The sequence below is a fragment of the Puma concolor genome, chromosome E4 (genome assembly GCF_028749965.1).
Source record: "Puma concolor isolate L17-30 chromosome E4, mPumCon1.1.hap2, whole genome shotgun sequence".
In the NCBI taxonomy this organism is placed as follows: domain Eukaryota; kingdom Metazoa; phylum Chordata; class Mammalia; order Carnivora; family Felidae; genus Puma; species Puma concolor.
The window spans coordinates 3,831,934-3,850,437 of NC_141683.1; the positions used below are offsets into that span (position 1 = coordinate 3,831,934).

General features: G+C 46.1%; 1 protein-coding gene and 1 long non-coding RNA gene across 2 annotated transcripts; both read right to left on the reverse strand.

Moving 5' to 3' along the window:
* Window positions 1-1,209: 1,209 nt before the first annotated feature.
* On the reverse strand, window positions 1,210-9,101 carry LOC147572250 (uncharacterized). Its single transcript, XR_015246094.1, has 2 exons — window positions 8,582-9,101; window positions 1,210-1,869 (listed from the first exon to the last, which is right to left on the reverse strand). It is a non-coding gene; the product is annotated as an uncharacterized LOC147572250 (long non-coding RNA).
* A 3,069-nt stretch (window positions 9,102-12,170) lies between these two features.
* LOC112851657 (olfactory receptor 10C1-like) lies at window positions 12,171-16,968 on the reverse strand. Its single transcript, XM_086693380.1, has one exon. The coding sequence runs from the start codon at window positions 16,290-16,292 to the stop codon at window positions 15,348-15,350; it is 945 nt and encodes a 314-aa protein (XP_086549506.1). The 5' UTR covers window positions 16,293-16,968; the 3' UTR covers window positions 12,171-15,347.
* Window positions 16,969-18,504: the final 1,536 nt, after the last annotated feature.

Consider the following 18,504-nt stretch of genomic DNA (forward strand, 5'->3'; position numbering starts at 1 on the left):
GTCTCTCTCTCTCTCAAAATAAATAAATAAATAAATAAATAAGCAAACAAACTTAAAAAAAAAACTGTGTGTGTGTGTGTGTGTGTGTGTGTGTGTAAAGTATATAAGATGTAAGTCCCTGGAAACTAGACCACTGTGCATAGGAATCACAGATGTTTGTTTGCATCATCCACATTATTTCATAGATCTGAGGGCATCATAAAGTGTGTCCACCATGAGGGATTAGGATCGGTTCATGAACTGTACTGGTGGTTAATCATTTCAGCTATATCTGAAGGTGGTATTTCCCCACCAAACCAAACAAAAAATAGCCTTTGTTTTCCAAGGTAAAAAAAATTATGAAAATTCATAACAGCTCTTGATTTCTAAAGTGGTAATCACTTGATTTCTAACGTGGTAATCACGTTCACTCTCTTCCTCCCTTCTGTTCACACTTGTAGGAGTCTAAAAGAAATAAAAATAAAAATCTTTTTGGCAATTTTTGAGCTGAAATTATGTGGAGTTTTTTATAAACTATGGCGGACACCCTACAACCTCCTGTTGAGGATTCCAGATGCTGAACATGGTTCAGCTCCTCATGTGGATTTCATACTCTCCCACATGGTCTATTTTAGTTCTGTGTCTAAAAAGCCATTAGAGAAAAGATTTACATTCAAAATGGCTCTTTATCGTATAAAACAAAGTTTAAGTTACAATTTCTTTTAGTACTGTCACTTTCCTAGACCACTGAGTATAACTAAATTATCTTATAAATCTGACTCACCTGATCTACGATGGGATCCCTGTCACCCCACGTAGGACACTTTTTCTCCCTTTTCTTCTTGAATATCATGATTACTCTTGACCTTGGGGAATGACCTTGGGGAAGGTTGTCAAATTCCATGAACACCACTTCCGGAACTTGTATGAGATTTTGTCTTATCAAAAGGTCAATACAGGGTAAGGAGAGGTTTTCCTAATATTGATTTCCCTTCACACAAATGTGTTCAGTCTCATCATTTATATAGAAGTGTTAGGTAATGATGTTGAATACAAATTCACAAGAATTTCTCCAAAAGTCTTGAACATCTTTTGTTAAGTACTTTATACATTTTTTATTGCTGTTGTGAATTCTCTTTAATTATATGTTATGATTGTTGTCATTATGCAATAATGACATTGGCTTTTTGAATTGAATTGTATCCAGCAAAGCTAATCGACACTCCATACTAATTTTAATAATTTATTTGTGGTTATGATGCTTCAACACAAGTAAGAGTACATCTACCAATAGTTACAGCTTTTCCCAGTATTTATTATTTTAATTTCTTTAACCTTTTTTGTTTATTTGCTGCAATAGCCACTATCTCCTCCAACGCTGAATGGAAGTTGCGTTAGCTATTAATCGTGTTTTGCTCTCCATCTTAAATGTTCCTTAAAAGGAAATGCTTTTCACAGTTCACTCTCGGATCCACGGCGTGACTTTTTTAAAGCGCCTTTATCAAGAACTGTATTTTCTATTTGTAGCTTTACTGTTGTTTCTTATTTTTACATTTATGAGTGATTATGGTTTTCTTATTGCCGCGTCAAAGAGATAATCATTCTTTCTCTCTCAATCTGTTAATATGATAAATTACATTGTTCATTTTTTCAAATGTTAGATCAATCTTGAATTCCTGAGATAAACCAAACTCAGCCGTAACCACTTAGTGCACATGAGTGAATCTGGCTCAGGAATACGTGGAGGGAGAATTTTGCATTGATGTTCACGAGTGAGTCGGCCTCTGAGTCTGCTTCTCCCACTGGTTTTGTTTATTTTGGAATCAGCATCAGGCATCAGGCGAGCTTCATAAAATGCATCGCTGAGTGGAATTTCCAGGTTTCTGTTCTCTGCAGGGGTTAAAAGTAGGAGTTACCGTTTTCTTCAATATTTGGTGGAACTCACTTGTTAAGCTATCTGGGCTTGACGTTTTCTTTTACAGTAATATTTTTAACTAATTCACTGTTAAGAGTTTCTAGTGCTTCCGAACTTGACATTGGTGATTTTAAATTTCCCGAAAATGGGTCTAGCTAATTACATTTTAATTAATTGGCATATATTGTTAATACTTATCATCTGGGGGGCGTCTGAGTGGCCCAGTTGGTTCATAGTCCAGCCCTCGATTTTGGCTCAGGTCATGATCTCATGGTTCGTGGGATTGAGCTGCCTTGGGCTCTGTGTTGACAGTGCAGAGCCTGCTTGGGATTCTCTCTCTTTCTCTCTCCCTCCCTCCCTCTGACCCTACCCCTCCCATGCACTCTCTCTCTCTCTTTCAAAATAAATAAACTTAAAAAAATACTTTAAGCCATAGTTATCAACTTAAACTTTGTAGTTTAAACCTGCAGTTTATCCATTTTTCATTTTTAATATCCATATTCTTACCCCCTCTCCCTTTTATTGTTTGTTAGTCTTATCAGGAGTTTAATTGTTTCATTATATTTTCCCTATAACCAATTCTTTAATTTATATATCTTTGTTGTATTTTTTTTATTATATTATTTCTGCTCCTGTATTTATCTTTCTCTTTCTCCCCTTGTTTTTTTCCTCCTGATATTATTTTAATTATTTTATTATTTTTCCTAGAACCAACTCTTTATTTTTTTAGGTTTATTTATTTACTTTGAGAAAGAGAGAGATGGTGAGCAGGGGAGGGGCAGAGAGAAATGGAGAGAGAATCCCAAACAGAGAGAATGTCCACTTGGGGCTCAAACTCACAAACCATGAAATCATGACCCGAGCCACCCAGGCACCCCGTAGAACCAACTCTTTAATTTATATATCCTCTTTGTTTATTCTTTATGTATTAATTTCTGTTCCCATATTTATCTTTTTCTTCTTTTCCTTGTTTTTTTCTCCTGATATTAGTTTTCTAAGTTCCTATTTTAGATCAATTTTGCACATTCCTTCTCTTACAATGTAAACACTTAGGGTTATGAATTTCTCTCCAAGAAGCACTATAGGTTTATCCTGAAGTTTTGAAAGTATGACTAATTTTATTATCCCTTGGGTCTGAAAGTTTTCCACTTTCTTTTACAATTTCTTCTTAGATTCATAGGTTGTTTAGAAGTGCCCTTTAAAATATCAAACATATGGACATTTAAAATTTATCATATAGTTGTTTATTACAGACTAAATTATGTTCTAATTTAAAAACCCGTCTATTGGGCACCTGGGTGGCTCATTGGGTTGAATGTCCCATTCTTGATTTTGACTCAGTTCGGAATCGCACGGTCATGGGATGGAACCCTGCATTGGGCTCTGCCCTGAGCATGGGGTCTGCTTAAGTTTCCCTCTCTCTCCCTCTGTCCCCTCCCTCACTCTGATGCACATTCTCTCTCTCTCTCTCAAATTAAAAATATTAAAAATTAAAAAATAAAATAAAATAAAAATTTATAAAAAAGATCTATATAATATTAACTCTCTTAACTGTGTTGAGGCTTACTTTAACTTATTTTCAGTTTTATTGACATATGATTGACAAGTAGAAATTGCGTGTATTTAGGTGTACAACTTGATGTTTCAGTTTACAAGTGCAATAGCCCCTTCTGATCTGTAGGTAATATGTTGCAAGACCCCCAGTGGATGCCTGAAATTGCAAATACATTATTATATTTATTCTTGTACATAATACCTAGGATCAAGTTTGATTTATAAATTAGGCACAGTAAGAGATTAGCAACAATAGCTAATGATAAAATAGGACAATTATAAGAATATACTGGGCTAGAAGTTATATGAGTATGGTTTCTATCTCTCTCTGTCTCAAAACACCTGACTATCTTGCACTCTCCCTCCTTCTTGTGAGGATGGATGTCAGATGATAAAATGCCTACGTGATGAGATGGAAGAGGTGAAGGGTGGAGGCATTGTGACACAGCGTCAGTCTACTAGTGGCCGTCTGATGATCCGTCAGAGAGAGGATCCTCTATTTCCAGACCATGGCTGACCACGGCTTCCTGGAACCACAGATAAGGGGTAGTCACTGTGAAATGATGGCCACAATCAAGCTAATTAAATATCCATCAGCTCACATACTATTTTCTTTCTTTCTTTTTCCTTTTTTTTTTTTTTTTGTGGAGCGAACTCTGGAGATCTGTTTTAGCAAATTTCAAATATACAATAAAGTATCGTTAAGTACGGTCCCCGTGCTGTGCAGTAGATCTCCAGAACAAAGGGCACACAACTTTAGTGTGCCTTATTTCACAGCCTGGAATGAGTTTAATTCGTGCGTGCTTGAAGTTGATCTGGATTTCATGTGCCTTCAGTGGGTGAGTTGTGTTAATTACTCTCATGAAATGTTTTATATCCTTACTTATGATTTATCAGCCTGATGCATTATTTACTCAGGAGAGGGCTTTCGAATATCTTACTTTGACAGTGGCTATGATTAGTTTGCTTATGGTTCCCCCGTCTGATTACTGGACGTCGTGCATGAGGACAGTTCCCTTCCACTCCCTGGCAGAGAGAACATGCAAACTGGTGGGGGGGGGGGGGGGAGGGGGGGACCCAGGATGGGAGCAGAGGGAACGGCTGGGCCACACATGCCCACAACATCCCCCAATTTCACCAATCAGATCAGATCAGTGGTTCTGATTTGACTTTGCTCCAAAGCATCCTGAGGCTTGTTGAAACACAAACTGCCAGGTCCTCCCCTCAAGCTTTGTCATTTAGGTATTTCTTGGACGCACGTTCTCACTAGGATAAAATTCATTATTTGTGGTTATGGTTTACCTGCGTAGATTCCAGGCAAGCTGTTGAGCCTCATCTATGCCACGGCTAATCAATGCCCCGTGTTTGGGAAAACTCAAACGTGTTGTGACTTGTTCACTAAGTGAGGCAAAGACCTGGAGTTGTTACCTGCAATTTCTTATTTTTAGACCTTTATGATTGTAGAGAGCAAAACACTTTGCCAGTAATGACTCTGCAGTTTCATGTGAATCATGTTTAAAAGTCTGTTCTGCAATTAGCCTACATTTAAGGAAAAGTCCCTTCTGGGTTCCCACAGGCTCGGAAAGGTCCACAGATGGCAGGGGTGGCAGAGAAAGTGAAAACTCAGCACAACCAGACTCTGTTTTGTTAACTGTTGTTCTTTCCTCTTGCTCAGGAGAGTTCACATTTTTTTTTTTTTAATTTTTTTTTTTCAACGTTTATTTATTTTTGGGACAGAGAGAGAGCATGAACGGGGGAGGGGCAGAGAGAGAGGGAGACACAGAATCGGAAACAGGCTCCAGGCTCTGAGCCATCAGCCCAGAGCCCGACACGGGGCTCGAACTCACGGACCGCGAGATCGTGACCTGGCTGAAGTCGGACGCTTAACCGACTGCGCCACCCAGGCGCCCCGAGAGTTCACATTTTTGAAATGAGTTCAGACTCTTCACCTACTAACTGATTTTGCTAAGTCATTCACCCATTTTCCCACTGTGGGAAATTCGGTGAGAAAACGGACACAAAATAGTCCAGTATAAATGGTAGGTCTGCATAAGAGACTATGGAGCTGGGCAGGAGCTCAGGAAGGCTTCCGGAAGGGTGGAACCTACTCCTACCTCTGGAAGGCAAAGTAGAAACGGCAGGAGGCCGGGCCCCTAGTGCTGGCCAGAGAAAGCCTTGTATATACCCCGTGGCAGGCCACGTTCTTTGTATGTGGGAGGAGACAAGCAGGCCCCCCACCCCCCACCCCGCCACAGACCACCCGTGACACACCAGCTTTGCACCACTGCCCCTTCTCCTGCTGTGTGGAGCTCAGTCAGGGCCACGGACTTTCTGCTTCAGGTCAAGGCCACTTAGAGGCCACGTGGCCTAGTGGTACAGTGGGAAGAGTTAGAAACCCTTGGTACTGTTCCATCCCCAGACGACTTCTCAATTCCCATGTAACCGTGGGCAGGGCGTTTCCCACCCACTGACTTCACTTTTATCTTCCATAAAGACAGAGGAGTTTGGGCCACATGGCTGCCTAGGCCCCGCCCAACTCAGAAGTTCAGTGATTCAGGGACTTCCTGGCGGCAGGGACGTGCAGATGGTGTCTGCTCCAAGTAAGTCTTTGTAAATCCTGTGCTGGCTTAATCTGGACTTGAACCTAGTCCACTTGTCTTACCAGGACAGGCCTCTCCCCACCCCACCCCACTCCCACAAGAAAACAACAATCACGTTGCCCGGGGACCCTTGGGACACTTTGAGTTCTGCCGCTGTTGTTGTTGTTGTTACCACACATAAGATTATCTTTCATGCTTTAATAGTATTAAAATGGGTTTCTCTTCGCTCAGCACCCCCCACAAAGGTCAGAGCAGAGAATGTAGTCCAGATCTGGGCTGGATGGTCAGGGAGCTGACCTGAAGCCAAGGCTACATTGCTGTCAGAAAAACCTCAAGTTCGACAGCCCATCTCCATTTAATGAATGGAGATTCCAGAGGTGCCTGGGTGGCTCAGTTCCTTAAGCATCCGACTCTTGGTTTCGGCTCAGGTCACGATCTCACGGTTCATGAGATCAAGCCCTGTGTGTGGCTCTGTGCTGACAGTGTGGAACCTGCTTGAGATTCTCTCTCTCTCCCTCTCTCAAAATAAATAGATAAATATTAAAGAAATAAGTGGAGATTCCAGAACATTCTATGGCTCTAGTGAGGATTACTGATTTGGGAAGGAGGGCAGTGTCACTGTACATCACCCCACATACCTTTTCCTTCCACTAAAAATAAGTTAAAATAAACACCAAGTCATCTTTGCCTTAGAAAGAAAGTGTCTCAACATCATTAGGAAAAAACAAGAAACCCCCCAAATCATTCATTCTACCATTGTTTTAAATGCTGCCCAGAAGAATTCTTTCGAAAACAAGTTTCCTTTATGTATTTTCAGTAGAGATGCCGCCCTGTTCTCTTCAGACAAGGCGTCCCCTCTGCGGATCCCACAGTTCCGTGTCTGGTCTGAAGGGAACTTCCAGAGAAGTCCCAACTAGGCACCCAGGAGGTTAGGATTCCACAGTCTGAGGCTTGGGGGGATTTATCAAAATCAACAACTGTGAAGCTGCTTTATTTTTCCCTCAGCCCTTTTCTGCCAATCCTGCCGCCACTTCCCTCTACCTTCATGGCCTCCCACCACCACAGATATGCATGGAGCGAAAAGCACAAAGGAAACATCCATTTCTTGATATTAGTCACTATGTCACTTATGGTGGTGGTGCTGTGTGTGAGAGAGAGAGTGAGAGAGGGGGAAAGACGGGGGGGGGAGGAGGACTGACTCTTCAACACAAAACGATAAACTCTCTGGAAACATAAATGATGCCTCCTTTTGATTACCCCCTCTTGGTTCTCAGAGCTAGTTCTGCACTCACGGGACTCGGTCAGAGGGGTTGCCCAGATGCCTAACTGATGATTCCCAATTTACACCACAGGGCATATTCCTCTAACTCGCTTTTAACCACCAGCACCCCCAGAACCCTCATCTCCCATCTTCGATCTTCCCTTTTGGAGAATAAATTCCCAGCTCCAGCGTCAAAGTCTCTTGGACTGTGGGATTTCCTGGGGACGTGGAACCCCATACTTGTATCAGCCCCCTTCCCATGGTTTCCCGATCCACATCGGAACACGTGCCCGAGAAGCTCGTTCCCTTTTCTTCAGCTAGCCTTGTTTTTCTCCTTTCTCCATGCTTTTCTAGGACCCCATCTTGGACATAATCCCACAGTCAGACTTTGGTCTTCCAAATCTTTTCAAACATAGTTCCATTTCTCCCTAAGTTCTAAGTCTGCCTAAAGATCTGCACCCGCATCTTTACTTTTGGTTATTTTTTATAAGATGTGTCTTTTCACCCGTATTGGACAGGAAAGGGTTCAGAGGCCATGTTGGCTTGACCTCTACAACTCTCAGTTTGCTTCAAACCAAGATGCTGTCTGTTGGAATATGCAGGGTGTTTGAACATCTACCGGAATTTATTTATATACATTAGAATACACAGTGCATTTGAAAAAATTATTTGATGGATTGTTTGAGCGACTAACGAACTGAACCCTACGGTCACCAAATGACTCCATAGACCCTCAGGGTCCCTTCAACAAAGCCCTGATCCTCGGCGTAACCCTCCTGACAACCTCCTTCACCTCCTTGTTACGAAGACTATAAATAATGGGGTTGAGGAGAGGAGTGAGAAGGGCGTACCCCAAGGCGATATGCTTGTCTGTGCCCTCAGAGCGGCTCCCATGCAGCCCCACATAGACAACAAAGGCAGAGCCAAAGAATAGCGCCACCACGGTCATGTGGGAGGAGCAGGTGGAGAATGGTTCTTTGGGGCAGAGACAGAAGATTAACTGCTTCAGAACTTTGCTTCTTGAAAAATTTCCCCAGAGCCAAAAGTGTAGAAGGAATAAACCTGAAAATGACATAAATGTTATAAAATCACTTTTCAAGCCCTCATTTTTTGGAAGGCACCAGAGGTTTGCATCTCAGTCTTGCTGACAGTTGGAGTGGAGTCCAGCTTCTTGCTGCACAGCCAGTGCTTTTCTGGGGGGATGGAATGTGACCCTAGAGTCAGGTTCCAGTGTTTTCTCCCACATTCCTGATCAGGAATCCTCATACTCACCCCCTTACAGTCCAAAGGAAACATCCCTCGATTCGTTAGAACCTCCACACCTTAGTCCCCGTATCCAACAGTCAGTTGTGCGGAACTGTGGAAGAAGGAAACACCCACATTCTCAAAGGCGCCTGCTGAGTCTCCCTGGAGAAGCCCCTCTGGAATTCCAGAATGTTCTCAGTAAGAGCTGGAGGAAGACGCAGTGAGAGAAGAGGGAAATGTGAGTCCTCTCAGAAGAGCCCCACAGAGCTCAGAATGGTAAGGCCAGAAGAGGAATCAGTGAGTAGACACAGTGCATTTTGAGGAAGGGTCCCCAGGGAGAATTCTGCACTGGGAAGTCCCTAAGGCAGGCGCTTATGAACCGATGAAGTCAGGACTCTATGGTAGGGTTCTAGAAGGGTGGTGGCATAAGAGAAAACTCATTCTCCTTTGGAATTGGCTTTCTGAACTTGTGTTGCCGTTAACTCAAAATGAACATCGAGCTGGCCATTTCTGCTTTCTTTGCCTCAACTTCCTCTTCTCTAAAATGAAAAAGTTTAAGTAGATGTCTTGGTAGCCTTGGACTGCCGCAGTCCTCTAAACCTACTGAAAAATGGTTTGGGGGGAGGGGGGAGGGAGGCGATCCACACTAACACGCCCAGAGTTCTCCTCCCACACCCTTTCACCCTAACGAACCTCCCCTAGGAAAGATCGACGCCCTCCCCTGGTCCTCTGCTTCTACTACATTCACCCCTGCTGCCCTGTCCCTGCCCGTTACCTGACCGTGTGGATGACATTAAGACTCATGGCACCCTCCTCATCATCGCTTGCCCCCCAAGACTCTGCCCTACTTATATCTCATGCTCGGGGACACACTGGTCTCCCTGGGGCTCCTTGCTGCGTGCTCCCTGGGGTTGCCGGGTATGACTAGCCGTCTCCAAGGGGTTCCTCTGGGGCAGGAAGTGGGGCACGGGAAAAGTGAAGCAGATCCACTCTGTTTCTCAAACAACTTTTCTCAGCCCTGCAACCCTCATTGTTGGGCTCTGGAGTCCAGTGTCTTCAAGTTCCAGAGAGCTTTCTCCAAGGAGAGGGAGCCCACCCCCCATAATCTCGGGCACACACGGACAGTAACACCTTGAGCATCCCAGAAGTTTTATCTTTTCAAAATTCTCCTTGCAAAGAGATTCCTCAATCAGCTGCTCTTTCTGACCACCCCTAACCTCAGCACCATATGAGCACAGTCCATGTAGCCACCACTATCACTTCTGTGCCCAACGTCACCACCTCCTTATCATCACATTTGTTGTGCCCCCTGTCGTCATTCATTGTTTCAGTCATGGTTTATTAAACACCTAATACACTGCTCTAATCGCATGTTCCAAATCTCCATTACCAGTATGGCTACCATTAATTACACGGTCTCCATTATGATTACCCCGGACTTCCTCATGAGGCTTATCTACTCATTCATGATTACTTTCGCTTATATTCATATCCCCAATATTTTCATCAAAAGCCCTGGGATTAGCATCTGAGCTCTGATCTCAGGTGGGCACTACTTGTGAGTATATTCTTGAATAAATATGGAATTCAGAACAATGATAGAATAAAAGCATTTATCTGTTGAAAGTAATGCACGTGAATCATTCGTAAATCCAAGTGTACTTATTTTTTAAAATCAAAGGAGGGGACAAAATAAATGCTAACTTAAATTTAAGGTAAAGAGGTAACCGTAGAAGATGAACAAGTACATCAACACTGAAATGGAGGGAATCGTTGAATGTTCTAAGACCCAAGCGGAGAAGCTTCCTACGGGAGCTGAAGAGTTTTGAGCGAAAAGAAAATGCTTTGAGAATGCATTTGAGGCCTTTGAGAATGCTAATGTAATTCCAGGACTGGAAGAGTCCCTTTGGGGAGGGGGGGGCGGGGGCGGAAATCTCAAGTATTTGGACAGAGAGTCGTGGTCAGGCTCAGCCAGCAGTGAGCCCGTATCCCACTTCCTGTGAAATACGGAACTTTCTACAGGGTAGGGAGCTACAACTGCCCTCTTCCTAAATCACTGCACCCTCCACAGTCCCAAATACCAAAAGACTCTTCCGTTTTACCTTCATTTCATGGGTCTATACAGATTATCCATCTGTCTAGACTCTTCAAATGAATAATCAGGCTGGACCCAGAGTGGTCACGTTAATTCTTATTTTTTGTTGTCTCTGTGTCACATCACATTGATATTCCTACATCCCCTTTTATGAGCCAGCCTCTGAAACAGACTTCCTTCCTTATTTGCTGTGTCCAGTTGTACCCCCGGCTGTCTTGGCATTAACTGAGTAGATTAGCAGGCTGTCAGTGTGATACAAATGACTGAACAAAGACTTGTAGACATTACCTGGAATCAGTCATGTAGAAATAAAAATATATATTAAAGGGCCAAAGGCTTCTAAATACAGGCCAACCCAAGAAAGCTGTTTCCTCTCCGTATGTCATCCCCTTTTTGTAGAGAGTGCTTCCCTGGCATTTATTCTGTATCAGGAATGGAACAGGAGAAAGGCACAAGACCTCTTGCCTCTACTAAGTCATTCATGATTTGGGAAGGACGATGACATCTAAAATGATTTATGCTTAAAACATAAATGAAAAAAGTAGGATTCAATGTGTTCAAAGATTCATGGCATCATTGTTTGTATTTGGAAACAGTATATATTTATTAGAAATTAGAAGTAAACAGGGGCACCTGGGTGGCTCAGTCGATTAAGCATCCGACTTGATTCTGGCTCAGGTCATGATCTCACTGTTCATGGGTTCAAGCCCCACATCGGGCTCAGTGCTGACAGCTCGGAGCCTGGAGCCTGCTTTGGATTCTGTGTCTCCCTCTTTCTCTGCCCCTCCCCAACACACGCTCCCTCTCTCTCCCTCTCTCAAAAAAACAAAAACCAAGACAAAAACAAAACCTATGATGAGATGCTATTTTTAAATTTTCATATTTATGAAGGTCCAACGATTAGAAGCACACTTTATAGATGTTGCTGTGGGGAAAAAAGACTTCATCCACTTTTGGAGAAAGAACTAAGGGCATAATCCCTTTTAAGGAAAATTTAGGAATATTTACCCATACTCTGTGCAGCCTCACTATGGCCCAGGAGCCGCATTCCCGGGAATGTGTGTGCACAAATGGGAAGTGAAATATACACAAGATCGTCCCTGTAGGTCTGTACTAAATAGGCAGAGATTGGAAGAACTCAAGGGTCCTCCAATAGAGTACCAGTCAGATTAAACACACAATGGAGGACGATGGGATTAATTTTAAAATGGGAAAGCAGGAGTGCCTGGGGGGCTCAGTCAGTTGAGTGTCTGACTCTTGGTTTCAGCTCAGGTCATGATCTCATGGTTCGTGGGTTTGAGCCCCGAGCGCGGGCTCGGCACGGACAGTGCGGAGCCTGCTTGGGTTTCTCTGTCTCTCTCTCTCCCCCTCCCCCATTCTCTCTCTCTCTCCCTCTCTCTCTCTCAAAAACAAATATTTTTTTAAAAAATGGAAAGCATTCTCTACAAGGAGATGGAAAGATCTCTGAGATTTCTCATTAAGAAAAAGGAAAGGAAGGGTGGAGTGAAATGTATGGTGTGGGGCCTTACGCCTAAGAATCGGGGACTATGAAATATAGTCATCTTCTGAGTGTTGCACATAGAAACACTAATCCTGCAGGGCAAATGTTACAAGCCCTTCAGGAATATTATCTGTTGAAGCAAAAAAAAAAGTATATATTAAAAAAACTTGTTACGTCAATGATAGGCTATGGTCATACGTCCTTGTTTGCCCCCAGACATCTCTGGTTTATTACACCTGATATTCCAGGGTAGTTACTAGTAACACCTCCTTTGCTGTCAGATGCATTCAGCCGGTGTGGCAAGCCCTTTGCATGCCAGAATGTTAGCCTTGACGCCCGTGCAGACCGGCTAGCCTGGTTCTGGTATCATAAGCGCTGGCTTGTTCTCACCGCCTCTCCTGCTACAGTCTTCTCCGGAGGTCACCGAGGGAGAAGTCGACAAAGTCGGGTCTTGCCTTCAGCGCTCACCCCAACCAGGCATTGCTTCTCAAACATTTTTTTCACGTCATAGCACACATTAAAAGTGATGCTATCTGTAGAAAACCCTTGGGTTTCTGCCAGAGGCAGCCAGGCCGGGACTCTAGCTCCTTCGGGCCCCACAGGACCACTCAAAGGGCAGGTTTTAGAGGTAGGAGTCAGCAACTCAGCACCCCAGTTCTTTGTATCGGTGGGGAAAGGGCACTAGGGATGATCCAAACTGCAGGTTGTAGAAGGAAGGACCCGAGGTTGCAAGAGGGGAAAGATGACAAAATGAAGGCGAGGGGAGTTTGGAGCTGTGGAGAGACTAAGTAAGGCCCTGTCTCCGTCTGCGGTTCAAAGCGGGGCGCTCAATCTCCATGACGCTCCTGGGACTCTCATCCGTTTATTCATTGATTTGTTCATAAACCATCGAACACCAAGCCCTGTGCCAGACATCAATGATGCTGCCTTGAGTTGTTAACTGCTTGTCTCCAAAACAGGATTGTGAGCCCCCAGGCACACTGCAGAGTGTAGACACAGGGACGGGATCCCCAGGGCTATTAATGAACATGACCCAAGCCACTGCAAGGGCAAGCGGCCCCCAGCCACTCTCTGGTGCTGCCCCGCGGCAGAGAACAAAGCTGTTTCCATTGTGCCCATAACCACACCTGCGACAAGAGCTGTCTGAGTGAAAAGAGGTACAAGAGGAGAGAAAAGACCAGAGCAGAAAAGTAAGACATAACCGGCCAGCAGAACGGAGTGCTGCACCTTGCATTTAGGGAGGCGGCACGGACTTCCTGCAGCGCTGACGTCGGATGCTTAGGTCCAAAGAAGATGCCTCGCTCGGCATGTTACCAATTCTACTGACGTCACCCATAATAAAAATGTGAGCTCTGTGTGAGACGAAGCATCCTCACAGGAAGAAATTTCCACTGCAGAACTGTATGTGGGGGAACAGTAAGTGTTTACCCAGTGCCTAAAAGTTCTAGTATTGTCTTCATTTTGCAGATCAGGAAACTGAGGCACAGGGAGTTAAGTGCGTTGCTGAGGTCACACAGCAAGTAAATGGTAGAATTAATGTCCGAGCCCAGGCAGATAGCCAGTAAAGCCCACGCTCTAAATCACTACCCTGCCCTGCCTCTAGAGTAATATGGCTAACTTATATATTGAACACTTAGGATGCGTCCTTTCGCTTAATTTTTAGAACTCTTGGTTATAGAATTTTTTAAGGAAAACAAAAAAGAAGTAAAAAAGAAGTTATTTTTTTTTTTTGGTCTGTCTTTTTTGACATAGTCGAAAAGCAGCAAAACCAGGGGTTTGGACCAACACCTTCCTCTCTCTGTGTTGGGTGTCCAGATCTGACCCACGGGGGCCTCCTTCGGGCCCTGCTTTCTCTAAGCAGTGTTGCAATCATGGAATCAAAGCTCCGTAAGCAGGAAGGGATATGAATGGCCACGCGCTCACACAGAGAGGACAAGACCGTGCGACTCACCAAGGTCATGCCCGTGAGGGTGAACCCACTGACCCTCAGACCCGTGGCCCCACGGATCCCGGTCTGGTCCGTGTCTCTTCACCACAGCCCAGAAATCGTACTATTTTCCTCACATAGATATTCGGATGCTTCTTCCTTCTTCCGAGGGATATTATGAAGGTTAAAGGCACACATATGAGAGAAGCTAGCACTGTGTTCCGAAATAGGGCAGACATACCAAACATAATTGGTTTGAGTTTTTTAGCAGTTACTTGTATAAAAATGAAAATAGATAGGGTATTCAAGAGCCATACAGCGGCCTCAGCTCTGCCAAAATTTGGGTCCTGTCTCTCACCCTGTGACATGCTTTGGCAGGCATTTGACCTTCAGTCCACATGTCACCAGAGTCCGGAGGTTGAACCTGAGCATTAACTTTCAGACTTTGCTTGACAGAGGACTTGGTTTGGGGGGGGGGGGGGAGGGGCAGGAGGAAGAGCCGAGGGGAAGAAGGCACAGAACGTGACCCTGCTTTCTCTTTCAACCTGTTTTCTACTTCGCAGGTGAGTGCTTAGTACGCAAGATTTGCAAAGCTCTTTGTCTGCTGCTCGGGTTTTGTTTCTGTTGCTGTTTACTTAGCACGGCTGCGGATCCCTTCTCCGGAATGGTCCGTGACATTGGGCGAGAACTCAGACAACACCCCCGTCGTCACCATCTCCCTCTTGCCCCAAGAGAGCACACTGTAAAATGCAGCCTCCGGCCTCCTGCTCCCAGGGTGGGGGGGTGTTCTCCCCCCACGGAGCTGCCCTCCCCCACCCAATAGCCCACCACCCCTGGCTCTGCCTGTGCTCACACCTGGGAGCCATAGCTTTGGGCTCCTGTTTTCCACTCTCCCACCCTTTCTTCTGGGCAACGCTCCGCCCCCACCTTAGCTTTAGATTATCTTCGTCTGCTCAGCGTTGCTCTGTCTCCCCAGATTGGAAGTTCAGCAGAAGCATTTGCATGGGGTCCCTGGTTTTTTCCTTTCTCCTCTGTGGCATTTTTCCCCCGTTAGATTGGAATGCAATCGAACACACACCTCCTTTCTCCCTACATGTTCACGTCCGATGAACCCAGGTATGTCCCCCTAGTGTGCGTCTGCAGCACGTTCGACAAATAATCTGATGGATTCGTTCACTGGTGTGGACTTCAACCCTGACCAGATGATTGACCAACCAACCGGCCGGTTCCCACTGTGGCCAAGCAGCTGAGCTGTGACCAATTCAGCCCGTCAGGGTCCCTTCAGAATAGTCCTGACCCTGACAGTGACCCTCTTCACGGCCTCCCTCACTTCCTTGTTGCGAAGGGTATAGACGATGGGGTTGAGGAGAGGAGTGAGAAGGGCATACACCAAGGCAATACACTTGTCTGTGCCCTCAGAGCGGTTCCCAGGTGGCCCCACATAGACCGTGAAGGCGGAGGCATAAAAGAGGGCCACCACGATCATGTGGGAGGAGCAGGTGGAGAAGGCCTTGACCCGGCTGGCAGCCGAGGGCAGCTTCAGCACGGCCCTCAGGATGCCCCCGTAGAGTCCCCAAATGAGCACGAAGTTGCAGCCAGTGGCCGCACCAATCACCGCCCCGTGCACTCGAGCGTGCCAGCCTGCGTCCACGCACGCCAACCGCATCAGCGGTGCCAGGTCACAGAAGTAGTGGGCCACCTCTTTCAGACAGAAGGGTAGGGTGGCTGTGAGGCTGGCTGGCACCAGTGCCGCTGAGAAGCCAGCCACCCAAGCGGCCCCTGCCAGCCAGAACCGGACCTTTCTGGTCATGAGTGCCCGGTAGTGGAGCGGGCGGCAGATGGCCAGGTAGCGGTCCAGCGCCATGACGCCCAGCAGATGGCACTCGGTCATGCCCAGGGAGTGGAAGACGTACAGCTGGATGAAGCACACCGCTGCCGAGATGGCTGAGCGCCCACGGAGCCACGTGTGCAGCAGCGTGGGCACCGTGGCGCTGACGTACCCGAGCTCCAGGAAGGAGAGGACACCGATGAAGAAGTACATGGGTGTGGACAGTCCAGCATCCACCTGGACCAGGACAACGATGAACAGGTTCCCGGACAGTGTGAGGAGATAGAGGCACAGCGTCCCCAAGAAGGCAAGAGGTCGCAGGGTTCCGGGGACACTGAAACCAGAGAGGATGAAACTCTGGGTCCACGTGTGGTTGAGCGGATCCATGATACCTAGGAAGTACTTCAGGATCTTCCTCTCTTTGGAAAAGTCTTCCTGGTGCCAAGAACATGAAGTGTGAGCACCTAGCAGCAACCTGACATTGTCTAACCAATGCCAGTCCCTTCACAATAGAGGAATTGCACTCCCAAGGATGGAAGTGGACGGACCCACATCATAGAATCTGCTGTTGACAGGGCTGGAACTAGAAACCAAGGCTCCTGATCCCAGTTGAATCCTCTCTAATTTATAATATTGGGTTCTAGATACTTGGGCATCTGGATCTTGTCTCTAGTCCCCCATCAGCAAATAGGAGAGGCAAGAAAATTCCTACCTCTATCCTTCCTATAGTTACCGATGATGAAACAACCAGCAAAACCGGGCTGTGGAGAAGAATGAAGTCATCCCCTAAAGGTGACTTCCAGGGCCTCTTTGAGGAAGCCCCACTGGAGTTTATAGACTGTTCCCATAAGGGCTGGAAAGAGAGGTGGGAAATGGCAGAGATGGGGGCACTCTGACAACAGTCCCTGACATCTGAGGTCCGCGGTGCCCGACGGTACCTCCCTTAGTAGACTCACCATGTCTTTTGAAGTATGATCTCCACAGGAGACATGCACTGGGATCTCTTAGGGAGGAAAACCATAAGGTCAAAAGTCCCAAGCAAGAAGTCCTATAGCATAAAAAGAAGAGCCTTCTCTGAATCAGCGATTTGGTTTTAGCACCTGCTCTGTCACTGACCGGCAGGGCACCCTGAGCTGAGCAACTTCTCCTCACATACCCTCAACTTCCCTAAAATAAACAAAAAACAGTGTTGAACAGATGTTTTCTAAGACTCTTACAACACAGAGCATTTATGGTCCCCTAAAGTCCCTGAAAAATGGTTTGGGGGGAGGGGGGAGGGAGGCGATCCACACTAACACGCCCAGAGTTCTCCTCCCACACCCTTCACCTTAACGAACCTCCCCTAGGAAAGATCGACGCCCTCCCCTGGTCCTCTGCTTCTACTACATTCACCCCTGCTGCCCTGTCCCTGCCCGTTACCTGACCGTGTGGATGACATTAAGACTCATGGCACCCTCCTCATCATCGCTTGCCCCCCAAGACTCTGCCCTACTTATATCTCATGCTCCGGGACACACTGGTCTCCCTGGGGCTCCTTGCTGCGTGCTCCCTGGGGTTGCCGGGTGTGACTAGCCATCTCCAAGGGGTTCCTCTGGGGCAGGAAGTGGGGCACGGGAAAAGTGAAGCAGATCCACTCTGTTTCTCAAACAACTTTTCTCAGCCCTGCAACCCTCATTGTTGGGCTCTGGAGTCCAGTGTCTTCAAGTTCCAGAGAGCTTTCTCCAAGGAGAGGGAGCCCACCCCCCATAATCTCGGGCACACACGGACAGTAACACCTTGGGGACCCCAGAAGTGTCTCCTTCCTAAAAACTGCCTTGGTAAGAGACTTCTCTATCAGCTTCATTTGCACCAAAGACAAGGGCTGGGTGACCCCAGAGGACTGAGCCGTGAATTTGCCCGCAACTAGCTTTGCCCTGGTTTGAGGAAGATCAGCTGCACACGATTCTCTTCTTGTCCATGACAAGCATCACCGCTGCTTCCTGAGCACATCTGCTATTACTCATTCACTGAGCCCCCCAGCACTGTGTGTCTACTGTGTGCCCAGCACCATCGCAGACGCGGCCATCGCCGCCACCGCCACCATCGTGACTACGACACGGGACGCCCACGTGCTGCTGACCCTACTTCCCACCATCACGCTCCGTTTATAACCACCGGGATCATCGTCATAAAGGTCCTGCAGTCAGCTGTGGCACCCTGACCTCAACTGGACACCATGCACGTGCCTGCACTGGACGGACAGAGAGGCCATATAAATAGTAGACTGAAAGCATTAATCCACTGGAGACTACTGGATGTCCACCACCTACGTCTGTGGATTCAAACGTGGTTTAACATCTAGAAATCAGAAGCAAAGGACAAGATAATAGCAAAACTAACCCGGCTATCAGGACATTCACCATGAAAGATTTGCGCATAGACCACATAAACGCAGAACAAACTCTCTTCAGGTCAACCTAGAAAATCTTGAGAGAGCTGGAGTTGTTTAGTTGGTTTCGGGAAGTTTCTGTAGAAAATTATGTAACCTCTCTTTTTTTTAAATATGAAATTTATCGTCAAATTGGTTTCCATACAATTTGCGCTCATCCCAACAGGTGCC